Genomic DNA, 19,914 nt, shown 5'->3' on the forward strand with positions numbered 1-19,914 from the left:
TCCCGTTGTTCATCAATTTGCTCGAGCGGGCACCAGTAACATTACCATTTTGAGACTTGTCGTTACTGTTTTTGGCATATTGAATGCCCCCTGGTAGCTTGCCGGGCTGTACAAGAGGGAAGGAGGAATTGAACCCGGGTTGGCTGTGTGCAAGGCAAATGCCCTTCCAACTGTGCTATCGCTCCAGTCGCTCTTGGACTGGACTGGAGCATTTATGACATGTTTCAAGTATAAATTTTAAGATTGTTTAAGATCTTTAATGGTCATACATTAGGTAAATCTAGGGAACAAGGTGTGGATAGAAACTTAGACTTTATCTTTTTCTTATGCATACATCTTACAGTTTGGGAAATGAAACTGTTGAGTGACTGAAAAGGAAATATGTCAGTTTTTAGAGAACAAGGGCAGAAAGCAGCTCCAGACTGCCTTTTGCACAACTGTATTTATTATGTACGTATTTCAGAATGTAATCAACTTTAGTGTGTGTAGCCCAATTTTTCAAATTACCCAAATGACATTGGGTAAAATGGCAGATTTCGTTGACATTACATTAGCTTTTTGGGAGTGGATACTTTTGAAATGATAATCTGTATCTGGGATAGGATCAAATAAATTGGATATCAGAAGAACTTGATAGCTCAGAACAATTGGCAATATCTATCAAAAGGGAATCTAATAGAAATGTATGTAAACTCATCATTTACAGTACAAAAATCATTGGGAAAACTAAATGAAGTAGGAGATAGGGCTTAATAGAAAGCAGTCATTTTTTTTTCCAAATGTGATTGCTTTTAAAGAACGAAATTCCATGAGTTCGTTTGTACTTTCTTTCCCAAATAAGCAAATTAATTTTTACCTTGGCAGAAGCATCTGCCAAACAATAAAAATTCTAAAGATAGAAAAATGTATCTACATGGAATTGAGCTCATAGGTAGGGACATTGAGAAGGGGAATAAAGGTAGTAAGAAAATAATATTAAATTGACTCAAATTCAAGAATATTAAGAAAGGACAAAGGAATTATATATGTCTCTTGGTGAGTAGGAGGATCGGTGGCATTAGTTGTTTTGAAGAAACGGGGCTGAGAGAAGGAGATACTGTATAATCAGAGTCAGGTGAGGCACAGAAAGAATCCAGGGAGTGATAGCAGAAGCCTGGGTTTGATTACTGCTGTTCTCATTTACCACCTAGGAAATCTCTAAGAAACCCACAAATTAGGCTGTTGGTCTGTGAGATGCCTACATTAATATTTACACTGTGGAGGTTTTGTGAAAATCAAATTACATAACATATATAAAATACATAGTACATAGTGGTTCACAAGTATGAATTTTCTACTATTTGAAGGTACCTGAAGTAATTTTTACAGGATTTTCTTGCGAAAACAATATCTTATAAAATGCTTAAGTAAAAATAGGGAGGGTATATAGGAACCTCTAACAATGCAGTGTGACATATTTTTATGTTAACTACATTTTGTTGTACCTTATATGTCAGTGAGGATATTCTCCAAGTAGTTGAAGTCTTTATAGGTTCAGATTAAATTTCAAATTTCAAGGCCTTTTCATTTCTATGTAGGCTAAGACAGTTAAGTTTACTCACTTACCTATAAAGTGCAGAAAGGGGCCTCTTGTTTCCTGGTTTTGGTCTGTATGGTTTGGGTTCTCCTGCCATGTTGATATCTAAAAACACAACATAACAATACTGATTTAATAACTTGACAAAAATAAATAACGGGTACTCTTTTTCTTTCTGTCACTTGACTATGAAAATATCCTATGCCATTCAACAAGTATATATTAAGCATCCACCTTGGGTCAGTCTGTGTTTGAAGTCTAGAATATATTAAACCATAATTACCCTAATATAAAACCTTGAGAGAGATAGTCAATAAGCAGCAAACAAAAGAAATGAGAAAAATGCACTACATTAGAAAGTTTTAATAGCATGATAAACGAAAATGTTGGGTAGGTAAGTGTTTGTGTGTGTAAGAGAGAGAGAGAAAGAAAGAGGGGAGAGAGAGAGAGACAAAGGGTGAGGGATAGAGACAAATACATATAGAGACAGACAAGACAGACAGAATAAGAGAATTAGATAGTCCTTAGTTTGAATTTTTTTGGGGGACAGCACATTTTATTTATGAGACAAGTTGCTAAATTTCCTGTGGTAATGTTTTGCCCATCTATATGAAAGGTTGAAAAGAAACACAGAAGTGTGGAATTGCAAAACACACCATAATTATTGAGGAAATAACAACATATTTACAGCTCATGAAGGCAAGAATATGTGTTTTGATAACTTCATATTTCACTTTTAGAACACAAATGATTTTACCATGGTTTGTTCAAAGGTATCATAAACACAGAAGCTAAATCTTTGGCTCCTTATAGGTACTGAATAATGTTCAGATGGGCACTTTTCTTTGAAATTATGGAAATTTATACTTAAATATTGTCTTATATATTTCACATAGCTACATTGAAGATCTTCCGTAGACTGATGCTAATGGACAAGAGATGAGAGTGAGCAGATTAGATATGGTGAATGTAAAGGGTCATGGGCAGGAATCAATATATAAAATATATTTTGTTTCTTTTTCAGGCCCCACCTGGTGATGCTCAGGGTTTACTCCGGGCTCAGCACTCAGCGATTACTCCTGATGGGGCTCGGGGGACCATATGGGATGCCAACAACCAATGTGGGTCATCAGGTAAGATCAAAGTTCAATTCTCTGCCACTCATAAGATAGGGATGTTGGAATGTTGCACCAACATCCAGAAAATAAATTGCTACTTCTTAAATTCCAGAGTTTACAAACAGACTTATACCAAATATCATTTACAATTTTTTTCTACTTTCAACAGTATTTGGGAGGTGGTAGTCCAAAAATCCAGTTAAATTCTTGTCATTCAGAACCACCTAACGGCACTTTTATATACCAAGCCAGGGGACTCTATTTATCTAGGTTTTAGGTCATCTTCAATTATGATAAAGCAAGTTTTTTATTAATTTTTTGGCTTTTTTGGGGGGGGTCACACCCAGTGTTGCACAGGGGTTACTCCTGTCTCTGCACTCAGGAATTACTCCTGGCAGTGCTCTGGGGACCATATGGGATGCTGGGAATTGGACCCAGTTCGGCCGCCTGCAAGGCGTCTGCAGCCCTACCTGCTGTGCTATTGCTCCAGCCCTATGATAAAGCAAGTTAAACACTGTGAGAATAAGTTTCTTGTTGAGTTTCTGCTTGAGCTAACTGTCTATTGCATGGATGGTATCTCTGACCACTTTTCATCCAATAATGCGGACAGAGAAGGGCTCTAGAACTTTCTGTGGTCAGCACCTAACTGGAAAAACCACCCTGACGGTTTAGAAGTATTTGTACTCTGTCATCTGACTTTATGAGCCTTTATAAGCACCAGTGAAGAGGTTAATGGACCAGACCCCTTACCTATTTTGAGTTTGCAAGTTAACATGAAAACATATAAGAAAAAAATACCCCAGATTAAACTTCCAATATTAAGCTTCTGATTCAGACAACTGAAAAATTTCCGATTGGATTACTTTTCACTGTAAATTATTTAAGACTATGTTAAGGGTCCTTAAAATTTTAAATTAAGACTTGTCCCTACGTCTACATGAAATAAGCAATTCCAGTACATCATGAAAAAAATAACTCTAAAGTTACAGAACTGGTCTGCAACGAACCTGTTTTGATTTGATAATGAGATGAAGCCTATGTGTATAAGTACCATTCCAAAGGATCACCTTCAAATGATAGCCAACATGTGTAAATGTATTTATTTTATTAATTATTTTTAGCCTACTGCTGGAAAGGTGGCGACAATATCTTATAATTTTATGCTTTTGATTCCTGGGAAAATAATTTCAGTTCTCAAAGAGACACAACTTCCCCCACTGCCCTCCCCGCTGTCTCCCATTTTACATTATTAAATCATTGTAGTGGTAATGATTACCAAGCAACTATTTGGGTAGACACTGGACTGTTTCTAAAATCATCCTTTCCCATATATATGTATATATATATTCACACACATATGACTTTTTAACGCATTTAATCTATTATGCATTTGATATATAAATTATAATGATGATACATATTACTTGAGGCTTCATAGTTTAAAACAGTATTGAAGCTGTTAGTTTACAATTCACCAACTGCTCTACCCATGTCTCAAGATGCCTTCACAATTACCCCACGTTCCCTCCCACCGCCACTCTCCTTTTGGACTTCCAAAGGACAGTAATATTTTCACTCAGTTTCTTTTGCTCCTCAGTATCCTACACAGTGTTGTTTATCCAATTGCTGTTTTATATATTCTATTAGTCAATTAAATTCATACATACCAGAAAGTGTATCATTGCCTGGGCTGTAGCGTGTCTGACTAAATTCACTGTTGGCACATTTCTTAAAGTGGTACTTCTCTCTCCAAGTTATGGAAAGCATTATTAGGTATGTTATCGAATAAACATACCACAGTCAAATGAACTTCTTTTAAATGCTGTAATATGTTCATTTCTAAGGTGTTTGTTTTTGCAATATGTATAAAAACTGCCTCGCAAAGAAGCATTCTGTTGTATTCAACCAAAATATTTATCTGTAGATGCCCAAATATACACGTGTCTGTCTGTCTGTCTGTCTATCTATCTATCTATCTATCTATCTATCTATCTATCTATCTATCTATCTATTATCTATAAATGCATGGAGTATTTTTGAATAGTACATCTGGTAATGTATCTACCTAAAGAGCTTCTTTAGAACACTGGTATATAAGTTATCTAAAATGCTTAGAAATTATTTATATTTGGTTTTGCAAATATTCAGTTTTGAATATCCCCATTAAAAGTTATCATTTAAATTTCATGCTCTTTTTTTTTGCTTTTTGGGTCACACCCAACAACACTCAGGGGTGACTCCTGGCTCTGCACTCAGGAATTACTCCTGGTGGTGCTTGGGGGACCATACGGGATGCCAGGGATTGTACCCAGGTCAGCCGCGTGCAAGGCAAACACCCTATCTTCTGTACTATCACTCTGGCTCCTCATACTATTTTTTTATATAGCTACATAAAAGGGCATTTGTTATTTAGTTACCAAAAGTGGTTCTTGTCATTTTCTTTTAGTATCAACATGGTGTTGAACTTTTTGACATCAGAGAGCCTATACATTACCTATGCAACTTTTAAAATAATGAAAGTTAAAGGAAATTTTTTTTTTAAAAATGAATTAAAAGTTATTGTGTCTTTTCTTGCCCCACGGAGGACTTCTGTCTTGTATCCTACCCCAGATTTAAATAAAAGTTTAAATAATTCAACCATGGCATATAGACTGCCAGGAAAAGTCATTCAGTCTTTTATTATCCACATTTAGAAGATTTAAGGATTCATTACTGTTCCACTGAATGAAAATTCAGGAGATAAAGAAAATAGTCTGTTATGTTTGACAAGTGAAAGAACATAACCATATATTTCACAAGTTTAAGCACGATGCCATTAAAAAGTGCTTTTGCAGTTATTATTAGTTTAGACCCTCAGAGCAATGCTGTGAAATAAGCAAAGCGGGTGTGATATTCCTACTTCGCTTCTATAGATGCTTGTGATGCTGAGGAGCTAAGTGGTTTTCCTAGCCACACTGTTAGCCCAATTCACTATGACTGTCTTTATTGCTGAGATGGCTGGGTAGCGGGCACTGAACTAGTAGGCAAGGCACACACTACCCTTGGCATCGGAGAGATGAGTATGAATCAGTAGCAGCCGTGAACTGCACCAGACTCATAATCTAGAATCTGCCCTGCTACCTTAAGACCCTTGACTAGATATGGGTTGTAATATCTTTTATGCCACTCAAACCCTGCTTGGTCGTGGACAGCATCCTGTGAAGCAATGCAATTCTGAGTTTCCAGGAGTTTGGACTTTGTAGATGATGGATGATGAAGAGCACACAGTAATTAATTTGGCAGCCAAAGGGGGCAACGGGGAAAACACTTTTAAATTTTAACTGATCTTAGGAAGTTTAACTGTTAATATTTCACAGTTATTTTATTCTGTGGGGGGAAATGCATCAGAATTGAAAAGGCCAGTATAGCTCAATTCACAATGTGCTCTAAGTATATGAACATTTTAAGCATTTTCAGCCCAGAGTTAAGAGTGGAGCCAATTTTGTATAAAAGTAAATGACTTTCTAATCCTGTTGCACTTCCCTTCACAGAATCAAAGTTAGGTTTAACACTTGAAATATGCCCTTAATAGTATGTTAAAATATTCACTGTTATGGGAATGAAACTGTAGTCTAATTTTACTGGGCAGTCACTGAATTGTGACCATCTTAATGAGCCTTTGGACCTAGTTTCATAAATTAGTTCTGACACAGCACTATGGCACATTGGCCTCTGGTTATTAGAATGCTAATGCAAAGATCACTGGTTGGCCAGATTCCCATTTGTTACCAGAAAATACTCTATGCTCCCAGGTTCTGTCTGCAAGGACAAATATAAATGAAAACTTGAACGTCTTACTAATTACCCTTATGCATCTTATCATTGCGTGCTACTTTTCATATTTGAGCTATTTTTCCTTAATATCAACTAAAGTGAAAAAGTGGACATGTGTAGCATTCATTTAATCCAATGGTTATTTTGCAAAGAAAATTAAAATGCTATGGATCACTCACTTCCATTGATCAGTTTTTAATGGACATATACAACATTCCAGGTAGTGTGTATGTATTGAACAAATTAATGTGAAAAATTGTGGTGGGTTGAATGATATTACAAAGACAAATCTACCCTTTACCATAATAATTGTTAAACACCATGATAAAGACAGACCTCGTGCTTTGGAAACATAGTACCCCATCTTTTGAAAATGATTTTGCATATGAGGTGGTTCCCCTGAGAAACCAGTTTTATTTTAGTAGCTTTATTTTGCAATTATGGCAAAAACTTAAAAAGCCTCAGTTTCATCTGTGGCCACTGAGATATTTTATCATTCTTTGCTCACTTTATTTTGCTTTTCTCATCATAAATCCTATTTGCTAATTGTTGAAAAATCTTTTTTATTTGCCTTAAAATATATGTAGTCAAGAAGCTTGAAGAAATATTATGTAGTAGAGTAAATAAGCACATATTCAAATAGATCACAAAGCAAATAGCATACTGTGCCAATTATATAACTCACATGCTAATAAACTTCAAGGTTGTTAATCTTTTGTTAATTCTGAAACTTTACCTTTTTCATTCACCTTCTCTCTTATAATACCTTAGTTAATTTCTTGAATTTTTTTTATATATTCTATGTATATCTTTACCTCTGCTAAGGCAAAGAATGAAGGGTAACACATTTTATCAAGAGAAAAATTCTTCAGGAACCAAAGAAGTAAAACACAAACTTTGAATCAATGTTCATCATTAACACCTTTAATATGTTTGTGACCTAACTTAACAAATTAACAAATACACCTAAAGCTCTATTGATATCAATAATAAAATAACTCTCATGATGTTTATACCATTTATTAAGTTAGTTTTTTTTGCCACACCCAGTGGTGTTCAGAGGTTACTCCTGGCTCTATACTCAGCAACTATTTCTAGCGGTGCTCTTGGGAACATACGAGGTGCCAGGGATAGAACCTGGGCTGTCTCGTGCCAGTCAAATGCCTGACCTGGTGTACTATCACTACAACACCTATATTTATATTTTAGAACAAAATGTTACCTAAGGAAAGTAAAATTCAGTTAAAGAAAGTTCAGTTTATCAATTTCTTGGCATTACTAGTTTCTTGGACTGGAGTGATAGCACAGCAGGTAGGGCATTTGCCTTGCATGCGGCCGACCCGGTTCGATTCCTCTGGCCCTCTCTGAGAGCCCAGAAAGCTACCAAGAGTATCCTGCCCGCATGGCAGAGCCTGGAAAGCTATCCGTAGTATAGTCGATATGCCAAAAACAGTAACAAGAATTCTCATAATGGAGACATTACTGGTGCCAGCTCAAGCAAATCGATGAGCAACTGGACAACGAGAGTGCTACAGTGCTACTAGTTTCTTGAGTTATATAGAGAACTAAAGTAGATCCTGATGTTTGGGCACGGCCCTCCGTGTTGGAGGGGTAGAGCAATACCCAACACTCTAACCAAGGGTTCAGGGCTTACTTTGGGCTAGGCACTCAGGAATAACCCCTGACCATGCTCTGGGACCACATAGGATACCAGGGATTGGCCCTGGATCAGTTTCATGAAAGGCCGGCACCCCACCCTATCACTATCACTCTGGTGTCCCTAGTCACTTCTTTATTTAATTTCTCCCTTTTAATTGGTGTGTGTGTGTGTGTGTGTGTATTGGATATGCCAAAAACATATCTCACAATGAGAGACTTTACTGGTGCCCGCTCGAACAAATCGATGAGCAACGGGATGACAGTGACAGTTATATATATATTTATATATATATATATATGTATGTATATATACTTAATTTTCTGGGGTCCTTTATGATGATCTTGTATTCAGTGTTTAAGATACAAAACCTTCTATGCTAAGTATTTCATAGTTCATAAATATTATGAAGTAGCAAAGCTAATGTTAGCCAGCAAATGTATTTTTTTGTGGTGATTAGTATACAACTCACATCCTCAGCATGGTTGGCAGACAAGAAACATCTGGACCATGTGGGAGCTGGTTAGAAATGCAGAGTCTAGGTTTCTCTCCAGATCGAGGTGATTGCTGTGCGCACCCAAGTTTGTGAAGCACTGGTACATAACACATTTAGCTTAAGTTTCTTCCTTCAGGAGCTTTAAAGGATTTTATTTTCAAAGGTTTTTGAAAGGAAAGTATTAAGCATTAAAATTTATAGATAGAAAAGTGAATCTTTTGGGGAAGATTTTTTTAAATGGTTTTTCTATGGCTTAGAATGGAATCATGTTATCTTAATATCAGCTTTGGTTGTAACAGTTGCTAACATTTTTATATTTATTTGTCTGCTCTATTGTCTAATACACATGTCCAATATGTGTAATACACATTAAAATAAGTTAATGTTTAATACACATTAAAAATAATTCTTACAAGCATCTTAGGTATGGTTAATTCCCATTTATAGAAATTCAAGTCGAAAAAGTATAAGTTTGGCCATGGGGTGGTGGCAGGACAGAAGCTGGGGACGCTGGTGATGGGAAATGTACACTGGTGAAAGGATGGATATAGGAACATTACATGATTAAAATCCAATTTTGAAAAACCTTGTAACTGTGTATCTCACAGTGATTAAATTTTAAAAAAGAAAAAAAAGAAAAAGTGTACGTTGTTTGTATGAGATAACACAACTAATATATAATGTGTTGAAACATCAGGTTCTAAAATATATGGCTGCTGCATAGGTAAAACATGCTTCCGCAAATCCAACTTAATCACTAACTAGTATATAAATAATCTCTGTGTATGAATATGAATAATCTCTTCCTATGAATACGAAGGATCTATATAACAATTTACAATGAGGATTATTTTTCAATAAGCTGAATGAATTTTCCTATCTAAAGGTTACAGTAGGGGAAAATTGTACCATTTTGTACATAATTCTGTGCCTGTTATTCTCTCTGTAACTTCAGAGTTAGTTTTTACCTCTGAAACCAACTGCTAAGTAAATTTTCAGAGATAGAAATGATGTGTCCTTGGGCCATAGGGATAGTATAGTGGATAAGGTGCCAAACTTGCATGCAGTAAACCCTGCTCCATCCCTGGCACCTTATATGGTTCCCTGAGTTCTGCCAGGAGTCATCACTGAGTGCAGTGAAGAGTAAGTCCCGAGTACAGTTAGGTGAGGGTCCAAAAAAAAAAAAATCATGTGCTTTAATTTTGCAAGAGCCTGATATTTGCTATTAATCTGATCCAAGTTTAGCAATATATAGACCAATATTTATGTATTATCTAAACTATTTTAAAATTCTGTCCATATTCAGCAATAAGATATCATATGCATATTTCTACAAAGGATATGGACTATTACTTCTCCAAAACTTTTTTCCTTCTACTTTAAATACACCTTATTCGTCTATTGATATATATATCAATATTGGTAGATATATTGATATATATATGTGTATATATATATGTGTATATATGTCATCACAGTTGAATTAAGGGGAGGGGCAAGAAAACCTTCAAATAAGAAATATGTGTATCAATACTGTGCGTTATAACACTAGTGTCAGCATATTATCTAAACTATAGTAGTTTTTGAAAATAAATTAAAAATTAAAATTCCTATAGAAGTACAAGTTTTTTAAAAGAATGGGTTTACATCAATGCTCTAAATCAAGTGAGAAATAGGTAGAAGAGAAAATAATTTTAATGCATTTATAAATGAGAACAGTAATTGTGATTTTATTCACAGAGTAATCAAAATATGCTTCCATTGTGTAAGGAAAAATGTGCTCATCTGTAAATCAATTAATTCTGCTAATGAAAAAATAAAGCACTCTTTTAAAGTGTATCTGTTAAAATGTCTTTGCCTTACTTATGACGCTTAGATAATAAATCATGACAAGAAAACTTCATCAGCAATATAAATATTAAAATAGGAATATAATTAATAATGCACTACTGCTTTTCTCCTCCGAGTGGAACTCCAAGATCAGCAGGTAACACCGCATATATTATTATGTTAATAGTTATTTTTGTTGGGAAGACAGGCTAATGAACTAGTGGGTTTCTAAGACATCTACATAAATAGACATCAAATAATCAATATTTATCCTTAGAAAGGTGGCAATTCAAACAGAAAGGCAAGAATTGTGTTATTGTAGAGGTCATTTTTGACAAGGAGTTCACTGTCACTAGAATGTTTCAATGCTTTAGTTGTTTTCTGCAGAAAAGAAAGGCTTAATGGCACTGTCAGCGACAGATTATTGTGCGCCTGCATATTCATTCACTGAAGTTGTTTTGGTTAGTTTGTGCTATTCCACCCCCTTTTTTATTTTGAAGAGTAGCACTGTCATCCTGTTGTTCATTGATTTGCTTGAGTGGGCACCAGTAACATCTCTATTGTGAGACTTGAAGAGTACCTGTGACTTAATTTGAATCTACCTCAAAGTTTTCTCATTGGCTTTACTCCTATTCCTTTTCTCTCATTTTTTTTTTCTTTTTGGAGGGATGGTGTGAGGGTTGAGCCATACCCAGTAGTGCTCAGAATGCTATTTTTAGAAATTACTTCTGGTAGGGGTAGGGGGACTATATGTAGTGTTATATAATCAGGTTTATGTTGACCATGTTCAAGGCAAGGGGCCTTCCCCACTATACTTTCTATCTGACATTCCGCTTTTTATTCATCTTGCTTAGAAAGAGGCATCTAAAACATGTCTGAAGCACTTTATCATGCCATAATTTAAATATGCCTATTGTGTTATTTGGGGAAGGGGGTAAATGCCATCGGGATAATAAAATTTATGGTGTATTGGTCCAGATAAAATATGGTGCTTATACTTTAATCACAAAAATTAGAAAGATATAGATTGTCTCTCTTTGTACAGGCAATAAATTATAAGAAAATTTCAGCAAAACTTTCTGAAAAAGCTCAGCTTAACTATAGCTTCCATAATTTAAAATGCATCTCGAGTACTTTTAGCTTAATGGCATTGTCAAATGTCAAGAACACTTGGGGAGAGAGTTTCTTTTTTAAGTATAATATGGCATATTTCACCATTTTCATAGCAGCTGCCAAGTCACAAAACATTTGCTATGAATGATTAAATTAAGTCTATTGCAAATGTAGTCATAAGCTCTAGAACAGAAACTTCCTGGGTTTCTGCTGTGGTCACGTAATTCTCTTATTACCTTTACAACTGATACTTCATGTGGACGTGGCTCCATAGTACCAAACCACAAAAGATTACAGATTATTTCCCCTATATGATTTTGGTTTTGCAGCTATTGTGGTGAGCACCACACCAGGCACGGCATATCATGTCTTCTGGGAGGTACCATGAGGCTCAGGGAGTCAGACAGCATCATGATGTCTTTTGGGAGGTACCGTGATGCTCAGGGAGTCAGGCAGTGTCATCATGTCTTCTGGGAGGCAGCCATGGTGCTCAGAGAGCGGGGCAGTGCTGCCTTGAACCCATACTTTTCACCACTTGAGTCACACTCTGACTGTTCCTCATTACTTTTCGGGGAGGGATCCCAAGAGGTGCTGCCAGGACCATTGGACCAACGGGGACATTACAGCGATACGAGCGCCTGAGGATATTTGAGGCTGTAGTACAGTTCAGAGCCCGCAGTACTGGCACCATGAGGGTCATCACGGTGGTACTTGGGGCATCCACAGTCACATAAGTTGGGGGATAAGTTGTACTGTGGGTATGATATACAAAGCCCTCACCCCTGTACTGTCTCTCTTGTCCCTTTCCCCCATTTATTAAAGTGGCAGTTGATACAGACACAACACTCAGATGCACAAATTCATCACCTTGCAGAATCTACTCTTTCAGTGAAACAACAGTTTTCCAGTCCTTCCTATAAAACATTAAACAGTTTAGCTTGACATTACAAGACTAATTTGTTTATGTTCACAACATGTTCAACATCTGGTCACAGTGATACAGAAAATATAGAAAGATCAGCATGCTTAAAGCACCTGCTATATACATTGGCACCCTTGGTAGCCCAGAAGGTGAACCAGTTAACAGCTTGTTATTTGTGTGTTTAGTTGTGACAGATAAAATTGAAATGGATCTGGTCTATTAAAAAAAACACATGTCTCACTAGTTTTTTTTTTCCCTTTTTGGTTCACACCCAGCAGTGCTCAGGGGATACTCTCCTGGCTCTGTACTCAGGGATTACTCCTGGTGGTGCTTGGGGGACCATATAGGATGCTGGAGATTGAACCCGGGTTGGTCGTATGCAAGGCAAATGCCTTACTCGCTATATGATCGCTTTGGCCCCACTCACCAGTTTTAAAACGAGTGTATGCACGTGTACACACACATACACACACACGTACATTTACACACACACATTTTGTGGGCTATATGAGTCATCCCTTCTTTGGCAGCTTTATATTAAACTATCTAGCTTTATAATGCTTCACCAGCTTCATTGAATTGCACATTTGTATTCTTCCAATGTCAATTTAAAAGTTAAGCTTAGTGTCCCAGGGTGGTCTAAATATGATATGAATATGAAAATATTCATAACTTATCTCAGCATCCGGTTCAGGCATCCTGGGATCAAATTCTAACTCTAATACTTTATATATTGAAACTTGGGCAAGTTGCTTAATCTCATCAATAATGAAAGATTAAATGACCTTGAAATGCTTTAGGGAGGAATTAATAAATTTATGTAAAACATTAGAAGAGAATCTGGCATGTAATCATCACTCAATGCTTAGCTGCTATCAGTACCTTTTTAAAATTATTCCTCTTTTTCTTTTTAGTTCCTGTTATTTTCATCTACTCCACCTTCCCACATCTAGTGGGTGATGGTTTCTATTCCTCTTCTGTCCTCATCTCCATCCCTTGTTCAGTTCTATTGTCATGAGAAGAGTTGCCCTTCAGGAATGTACAGTACTTGTTACCTATATGTCCTTTGATCTTCACATGATTCTTTTTGTTTGACTTTGTTTCCTGGGTCACACCTGGAAGTGCTCAGGGATAACTCCTGGCTCTTTTGTATTCAGTGATCACTCCTGGCAGTGCTCATGGGACCAAACCCAATGTGGCCATATGCAAGGCAAACACCCTACCCACTATACTATAGATCTGGCCCAAGAAATAACATTTTGTTTTGTTTTAGGGCCACACCCAGCTATGCTCAAGGCTTACTCCTGGAAGGATCAGGGGATCAGATGAGGTGCTGGTCACCTAAGTGAGGTCAGCAGCTTTCTAAGTGCCCTACCGACTCTACTATTACTCTATCGCTCAGCTTCACATTGTGAAGGGAAAAAAGAGATAATCATCTTTGAGGCCAGAGACTGGAGATTCCTAGAAAATCACATAAAGTGTGAATGTTTCTATGTGAATAGTAAGTGATACTTTGGTCAACTATTGAATACTTAATCTCTCAGCCCTAAGTACTTTTCCTGTTGCCAAAAACTGGAGAGAAGGTAAACTGAGATAGTCAAGTAGAAATGAGAATTACGGAGTGGTATTTAAGATAGTCTTACTGGTCCCCCAAACAAGTGAGAGTTATCCATGTAGGTAATGTGAATTTATGGCAGCATATCTGCCTGAAATTGAATCTGCATGGGAGCAAAAAGATTAACACATGAGGGAAGTTTGTAGTGAATACAGTGAAGTCAGAGGAAAAGCTGCCAAAGATCAGTCACCTTGGCAAGGAAGCCTGTTTTTGACATCCTCACACTCAGCATGATCACATACATAGGCTAAATAGTGGAAGAATGCAGCCACAGTATGACTCCACGTCTCTGAGGTCAGATATGTAAGAAGTTAATTGTATACAGCTCCCTTTCTCCTCTTCAGACATGGGTGAAAACTAGAAAAATAGGGCTTGAAAGCAGGAGAACCACAACCCTGTTCATCGGCTTCAGTGTCTGGCCCACCATCTTCAACCACAGGCAGAAGAAGAGCATCCTTTGTGAATAATTGAAGCAAGATATAAAGTTTCCTGATCATCACACAAATCATTACATCAGTTCTGAACAGCTGGTGTCTGTTTGTACTTAATCTGTGAACTTTTTTATCATCTTGGTAAAACCCATTGAACTTTGTTGCACTTGTTTATTCTCCATAGTTATTGATAGAATTAATATTCCATTTTATTTATTTATATATTTATTTTATTTATACATTTATTTATTTATTCATTTATTTATTTATTTTTGCTGTTTGGGTCACACCCGGCGAAGCACAGGGGTTACTCCTGGCTCATGCACGCAGGAATTACTCCTGGCGGTGCTCAGGGGACCATATGGGATGCTGGGAATCGAACCAAGGTCGGCTGTGTGCGAGGCAAACGCCCTACCCGCTGTGCTATTGCTCCAGCCCCAATATTCCATTTTTAAATGGTCTTCCTATTTAACTATGACACCAACAACTAGTGCTTTGTAGATGGCAAAAAATGCTGTGACTTTTCTTCTTCAAATTTATGCCTTATGAAATTTTGCCTATTCAAAAAATTTTGTTTATCAATTAATTCTTATGGGTAATTTTTGCTGATACCTTAGTAAGGTTCTTTTATTTATGCTATTTAGGTTTGCCTCTTTCCTGGTATTTAGGATATTGTATTTATTGGTGACTCCTGAAAGTGCCTAATATTTTTTTAGCACAGAGAAGATATTATATTTTTAGAAAATAAATGAATGGCTCTAAAGGATCATTAATTCACAGTTGTATTTAGGACAAAGTGACATAGCCACAAGTAAAAATCAAGTTACATAGCAAATACAGCAGACAGAAAGACTAGCTAATGCTATTCAATTAATGTAACTGGAGAGTGAAAGATTTTAAACAACGGTAGTGTCTTGGATAAGAAGCATGATAAAAAGGAAGTAATAGTTCATTCCTTTAATTTCTCATTATCAGTTACCAACAAACTATTCTATCTAGATTGCAATCCAACATTTAAAAAAATTGCATAAATATTTTTAAAACACCATTGCTTCATTTTAGTAATGATTGAATAACAGGGAGGTAAATTTATTGTGCAATATAATTTTCAGGGAAGTGGTGCTGATACTCTAACATTCCCTTTTCAGAAAGTCACAAAACCAAACGTGATAAAGTTAATTTTAGAGAAGCAGATGTTAGGGCAACAGGGAATTGCTAAAGAGAATAGAAAGGAAGTAGAGGACATAGAGGACAAAAGGGGAAACTAGGGAAAAGGTCTGCTCATTGATATTTGATATTGGATCAAAACGGACAAAAAATATGACCACTAGACTATAAAGAGGCTTTATATTAATAGTAATCCTAGGAATTTTTTTTACCATTCACCCATAAATATGTACTATTAAGCAAATATTAATTAAGAATTTGCACTCAACCGACACTAGATTCTAAGACTGATTCATGGGGTAATTAGGTTCTAAGACTAATTCATGGGGAAATAAATGTGATCTAATTGAAAAAATTAGAACAAATTTTGCTATAAGCAACGTGTTTTTAGCTATAATAACTGTCATCTTGTGGCTCATCGATTTGTTCGAGCGGGCACCAGTAATGTATTGTTACTGTTTCTGGCATATCCAATACGCACGGGTAGCTTGCCAGGCTCTGCCATGCGGGCTCCATACTCTTGGTAGCTTGCCAGGCTCTCCGAGAGGGGCGGAGGAATCGAACACAGGTCGGCCGCGTGAAAGGCGAACACCCAACCGCTGTACTATCGCTCTAGCCCCAGCTGCAATAACTACTGTCTTCACATGAGTTAAGACTAATGCTTACTTTGATTTTTACTTTATTATTTCTAATGTTTTAATTTTATAAACTAGCTCATAATATTTGATTACATTTAATATTCAAACACCAATTGCAAACACCATTACACCTTCCCTACCACCATATTTCAGGTGTTTTCATCCTGAACCCCAATCCCCGCCCCAAAGCAGAATCGAAATAATATAATATTTCCCTCTAAGGTTGGTTGCCTCCTACTTTGAACCCCATCAAATGTGGTGTGGTACTCTTGGAGTATGGGCAGGGTGTGTGATATGAAGTGCCCAGGAATATGTTCATTTGTGGGTGAGGCTCAGCCCGAGTGTGTGGAGAGCGACCGTGAGCATGGTGGCGGTTGGGTTCTGGAAGTTTTCTATTACTAGGACTAGGTCCTTTGGGGCAGGGAGGGCTCTCACTCGACCCCCTCTGGGGCACCCGAGTGAAACAGCCTGACAGGGGGTCAGCAGCATGGCTAGGGCGAGCATCATGTTGCTCTCTTCCTGGAGAGAAGGATGTGTGATCTGGAGAGTGGCTGAGATGAGATTGTTTGGTGCCAACCAGGGGTGGCTTATGGGTATGACTGCTGAGTCGCTGGAGAAGGGGTATTTTTATTTTTTCACATGAATCACGAATCACAAAATCCCGTTGATCGTCGATTTCTCGAGCGGGCTCAGTAACGTCCCCATTCGTTCTATCCCTGAGATTTTAGAAGCCTCTCTCCACTCGGCCTTCCCAATGATGCCTCATTGGAGGCTCTTTCAGGGTCAGTGGAATGAGATCCAGCTTGTTATTGGCTTTAGCATATGAATACACCATGGGAAGCTTGCAAGGCTGTCTCATGTGGGCAGGAAACTCTCAGTATCTTGCTAGTTTCTTATTTTGATTTTTAAAGCTAAAAATTTTTTAGATAAAGAGAGTTTGATCTATATTGTAACAAATAATTTTGTATATATATCAAGATTCAATATAAGTGGAAGACTAGATTTTTCATCAGAATTATTCCTCTCCTGTCCATTCTTAACCCATATTATTCAAATATTATTCAATAATGTACTATGATGACAATAACTTCATATTTCCCTTGACAACTTGATAAACTGTGCTTAATAACGCCAGATCTACCATTCGAACCTGTAAATACATATATTTGTGCTAATAAACTCTCTGTTGAAACATAGCCGAGGGTATGTTTCTTCTTTTTTAAAAGGGAATAGATGTGTGAAAATAATTCAGAATCAATTCTATTTAGCAGTTAGAAAATTAGGAAAATTTATTCAAGTGTTTATGTAATTTACCTGAAGTCTAAGTGAGGTGTCAGATTTATACTTCCCTACCCTGTCAGTTCAAAACAGTTTAAAGGAATTAGATCAAAGCGAACCAGGAAAACAAGTGACTCGTGAAGTCACAAAACTAATCCACAGGTGAAATATATGGATTTTGCATTTATTTCTGTACTTTTAAAAATCTACTCTAAGAAAATTTCAAAGTGTTTAGTGTTGACATGCTTAGACTCTTGTAGAAAGTAGAGATCTAAGTTTCTTCATGGGCTCCACTATATAATTAAGAGTTAAATATTGGTATGATGGCATTGGTTTCTATCTGATATCAATGGAAATTGATCTCCTCACCCAAGAAAGTATCTTAAAAACTATGACAGATTAAAAATAAGAAGACAATGGCAAATTAAGTAGTAATTATTATTCTACTGCTAAATTGAAAAAATATCTAGTTTAAATGATTTGTTAGTTAAGGAACTGTAAATATTAATAACTAATTAGTACTTGCCAAAACAACTTAGGAGTATGTACACAATAGATTAAGGAATCTTTCCTTTCAGATATTTAAAATATTGACAAGTCAGATATACTAAATTTAAATATTTAAGTCATATGTGTTTAAAATAATAATAAGATTGTTTATAAAAATTATTAATTTACAGAAAAAATCATCTCCTAAATAGGAATAATTTGAACATTAATCAAAGAACCATGAGGTATTGTTATTTTAATATGATTAACAAATGTATACATTAAAAAGTATATCAGAGCCTAAATAATGAGCCTAAATATTAATTGGCAATAAAGAGCCTAAGTTATTAAAAATAAAATGAATATGTAACTTTAATAAATTAAATATATTTTAATACATGTAAATATTTACATATAAAACTTATGTTAGGAATTAATTTCAAATTGTTTCATATTCTTCACTTATGACACAACTGATTGGAAAATATTTCTGAATATCAGACCCAGGAAAATTCTGAAAATTTCCTCTATTCCCATCAACTTTAGGCAGAGTTCTTTCTTTGTTAAGCTATCTCAAGGCATATCAGATAATTTAATGTACATCTGATCGGGAATTAAAGCTAATTACTCTTTGGTCTGGGGTGATAGTACAGCAGATATGGAACATACTTTGCATGTGGCTAAATATGGTCCTCTGAGTGACCCCTGAGCATAGAGCCAAGTGTAAGCTCTAAGCAAAAGCAGGTGTGACTCACAAATAAAATCAAATAAATTTACTCATACCTACAGGCTATGAGAAAAAATTCTACTCAGCAGCTCTGTGTGATGGCATAATCCAATAAAACAAAAATAGCAGAGGGATTTTGTGGAACTTAACTTATCCTTTAGTTTTCTTTTCATCAAAGAAAAGAACAAACTACGGTGTTAAACAAACTATGGTGTTAAACAAACTATGGTGATCTTCTTGTGAGGAAAAAATAATCTTACCAAAATTGCCTGATTTTAATTTGACAATTTGATAAAAACTAAGATACTTCTTAATATGTTAAAAGCATCTCTACAACAGTTCTCTATATTTTTAAAATTCATGATTTTATTTATAATATAAAATATTGTGCTTACAGTATTTTACCCAAGTACTGATCCAAAGAGCTCCAATATTTATTTTCCCTTGACATCTATTGAAAATATGTATTATTGCTATTACTGAATAGAAGTCTTATTTTTCTTTTGTGTGACTACTACCATTCTAGATGTATCTGTTGCATTGGATAGCATTCAAGTTATCTCAAGAAAACATGAGAGGGAAAAAAAATCAACTCTAAATGATTGACACTGAGAGACCAGAGAGATAATACAAGAAAGGCACTTGTCTTGCATGCATTTGACCCAGGTTCCATCCCCAGCACCCATATGGTCCCTCCCTCCACCCAGCCCCACATTCCTAATTGTAGAGCCAGAAGTAAACATTGAGAGCTGCTAGGTGTGGCTGCCAAACCAAAAATTAATAAGTCAAACAAAATAAAATGTTGATATCCAGAGTAAGGATTTGGTTTTATTTTTTTTTTCGGGGGTTCCCCACCCGTCCATGCTGAGGGGTTACTCCTAGATTTGCACTCAGGAATTACTCCTGGCAGTGCTCTGGGGACCATATGGGATGCCGGGAATTGAACGCAGGTTGGTCGAATGCAAGGCAAACACCTTCCCTGCTGTGCTATGACTCCGGCCAGAGTAAGGATTTTTAATACCGAACCTAATAATGAATACTAGG

General features: G+C 36.3%; 1 protein-coding gene across 8 annotated transcripts in view; it reads right to left on the reverse strand.

Annotated features, from left to right (window-relative positions):
- Positions 1 to 19,914, reverse strand: part of RALYL (RALY RNA binding protein like) — a 722,346-nt gene that overhangs the window by 160,310 nt on the left and 542,122 nt on the right. For all 8 annotated transcript variants that reach the window (XM_055125634.1, XM_055125632.1, XM_055125635.1 and 5 more), the window contains one exon: positions 1,606 to 1,681. In XM_055125634.1, the coding sequence (XP_054981609.1) occupies positions 1,606 to 1,681 (76 nt within the window). The remainder of the gene's footprint in view (positions 1 to 1,605; positions 1,682 to 19,914) is intronic.

This window comes from Sorex araneus, chromosome 2 (genome assembly GCF_027595985.1).
Source record: "Sorex araneus isolate mSorAra2 chromosome 2, mSorAra2.pri, whole genome shotgun sequence".
NCBI lineage: Eukaryota > Metazoa > Chordata > Mammalia > Eulipotyphla > Soricidae > Sorex > Sorex araneus.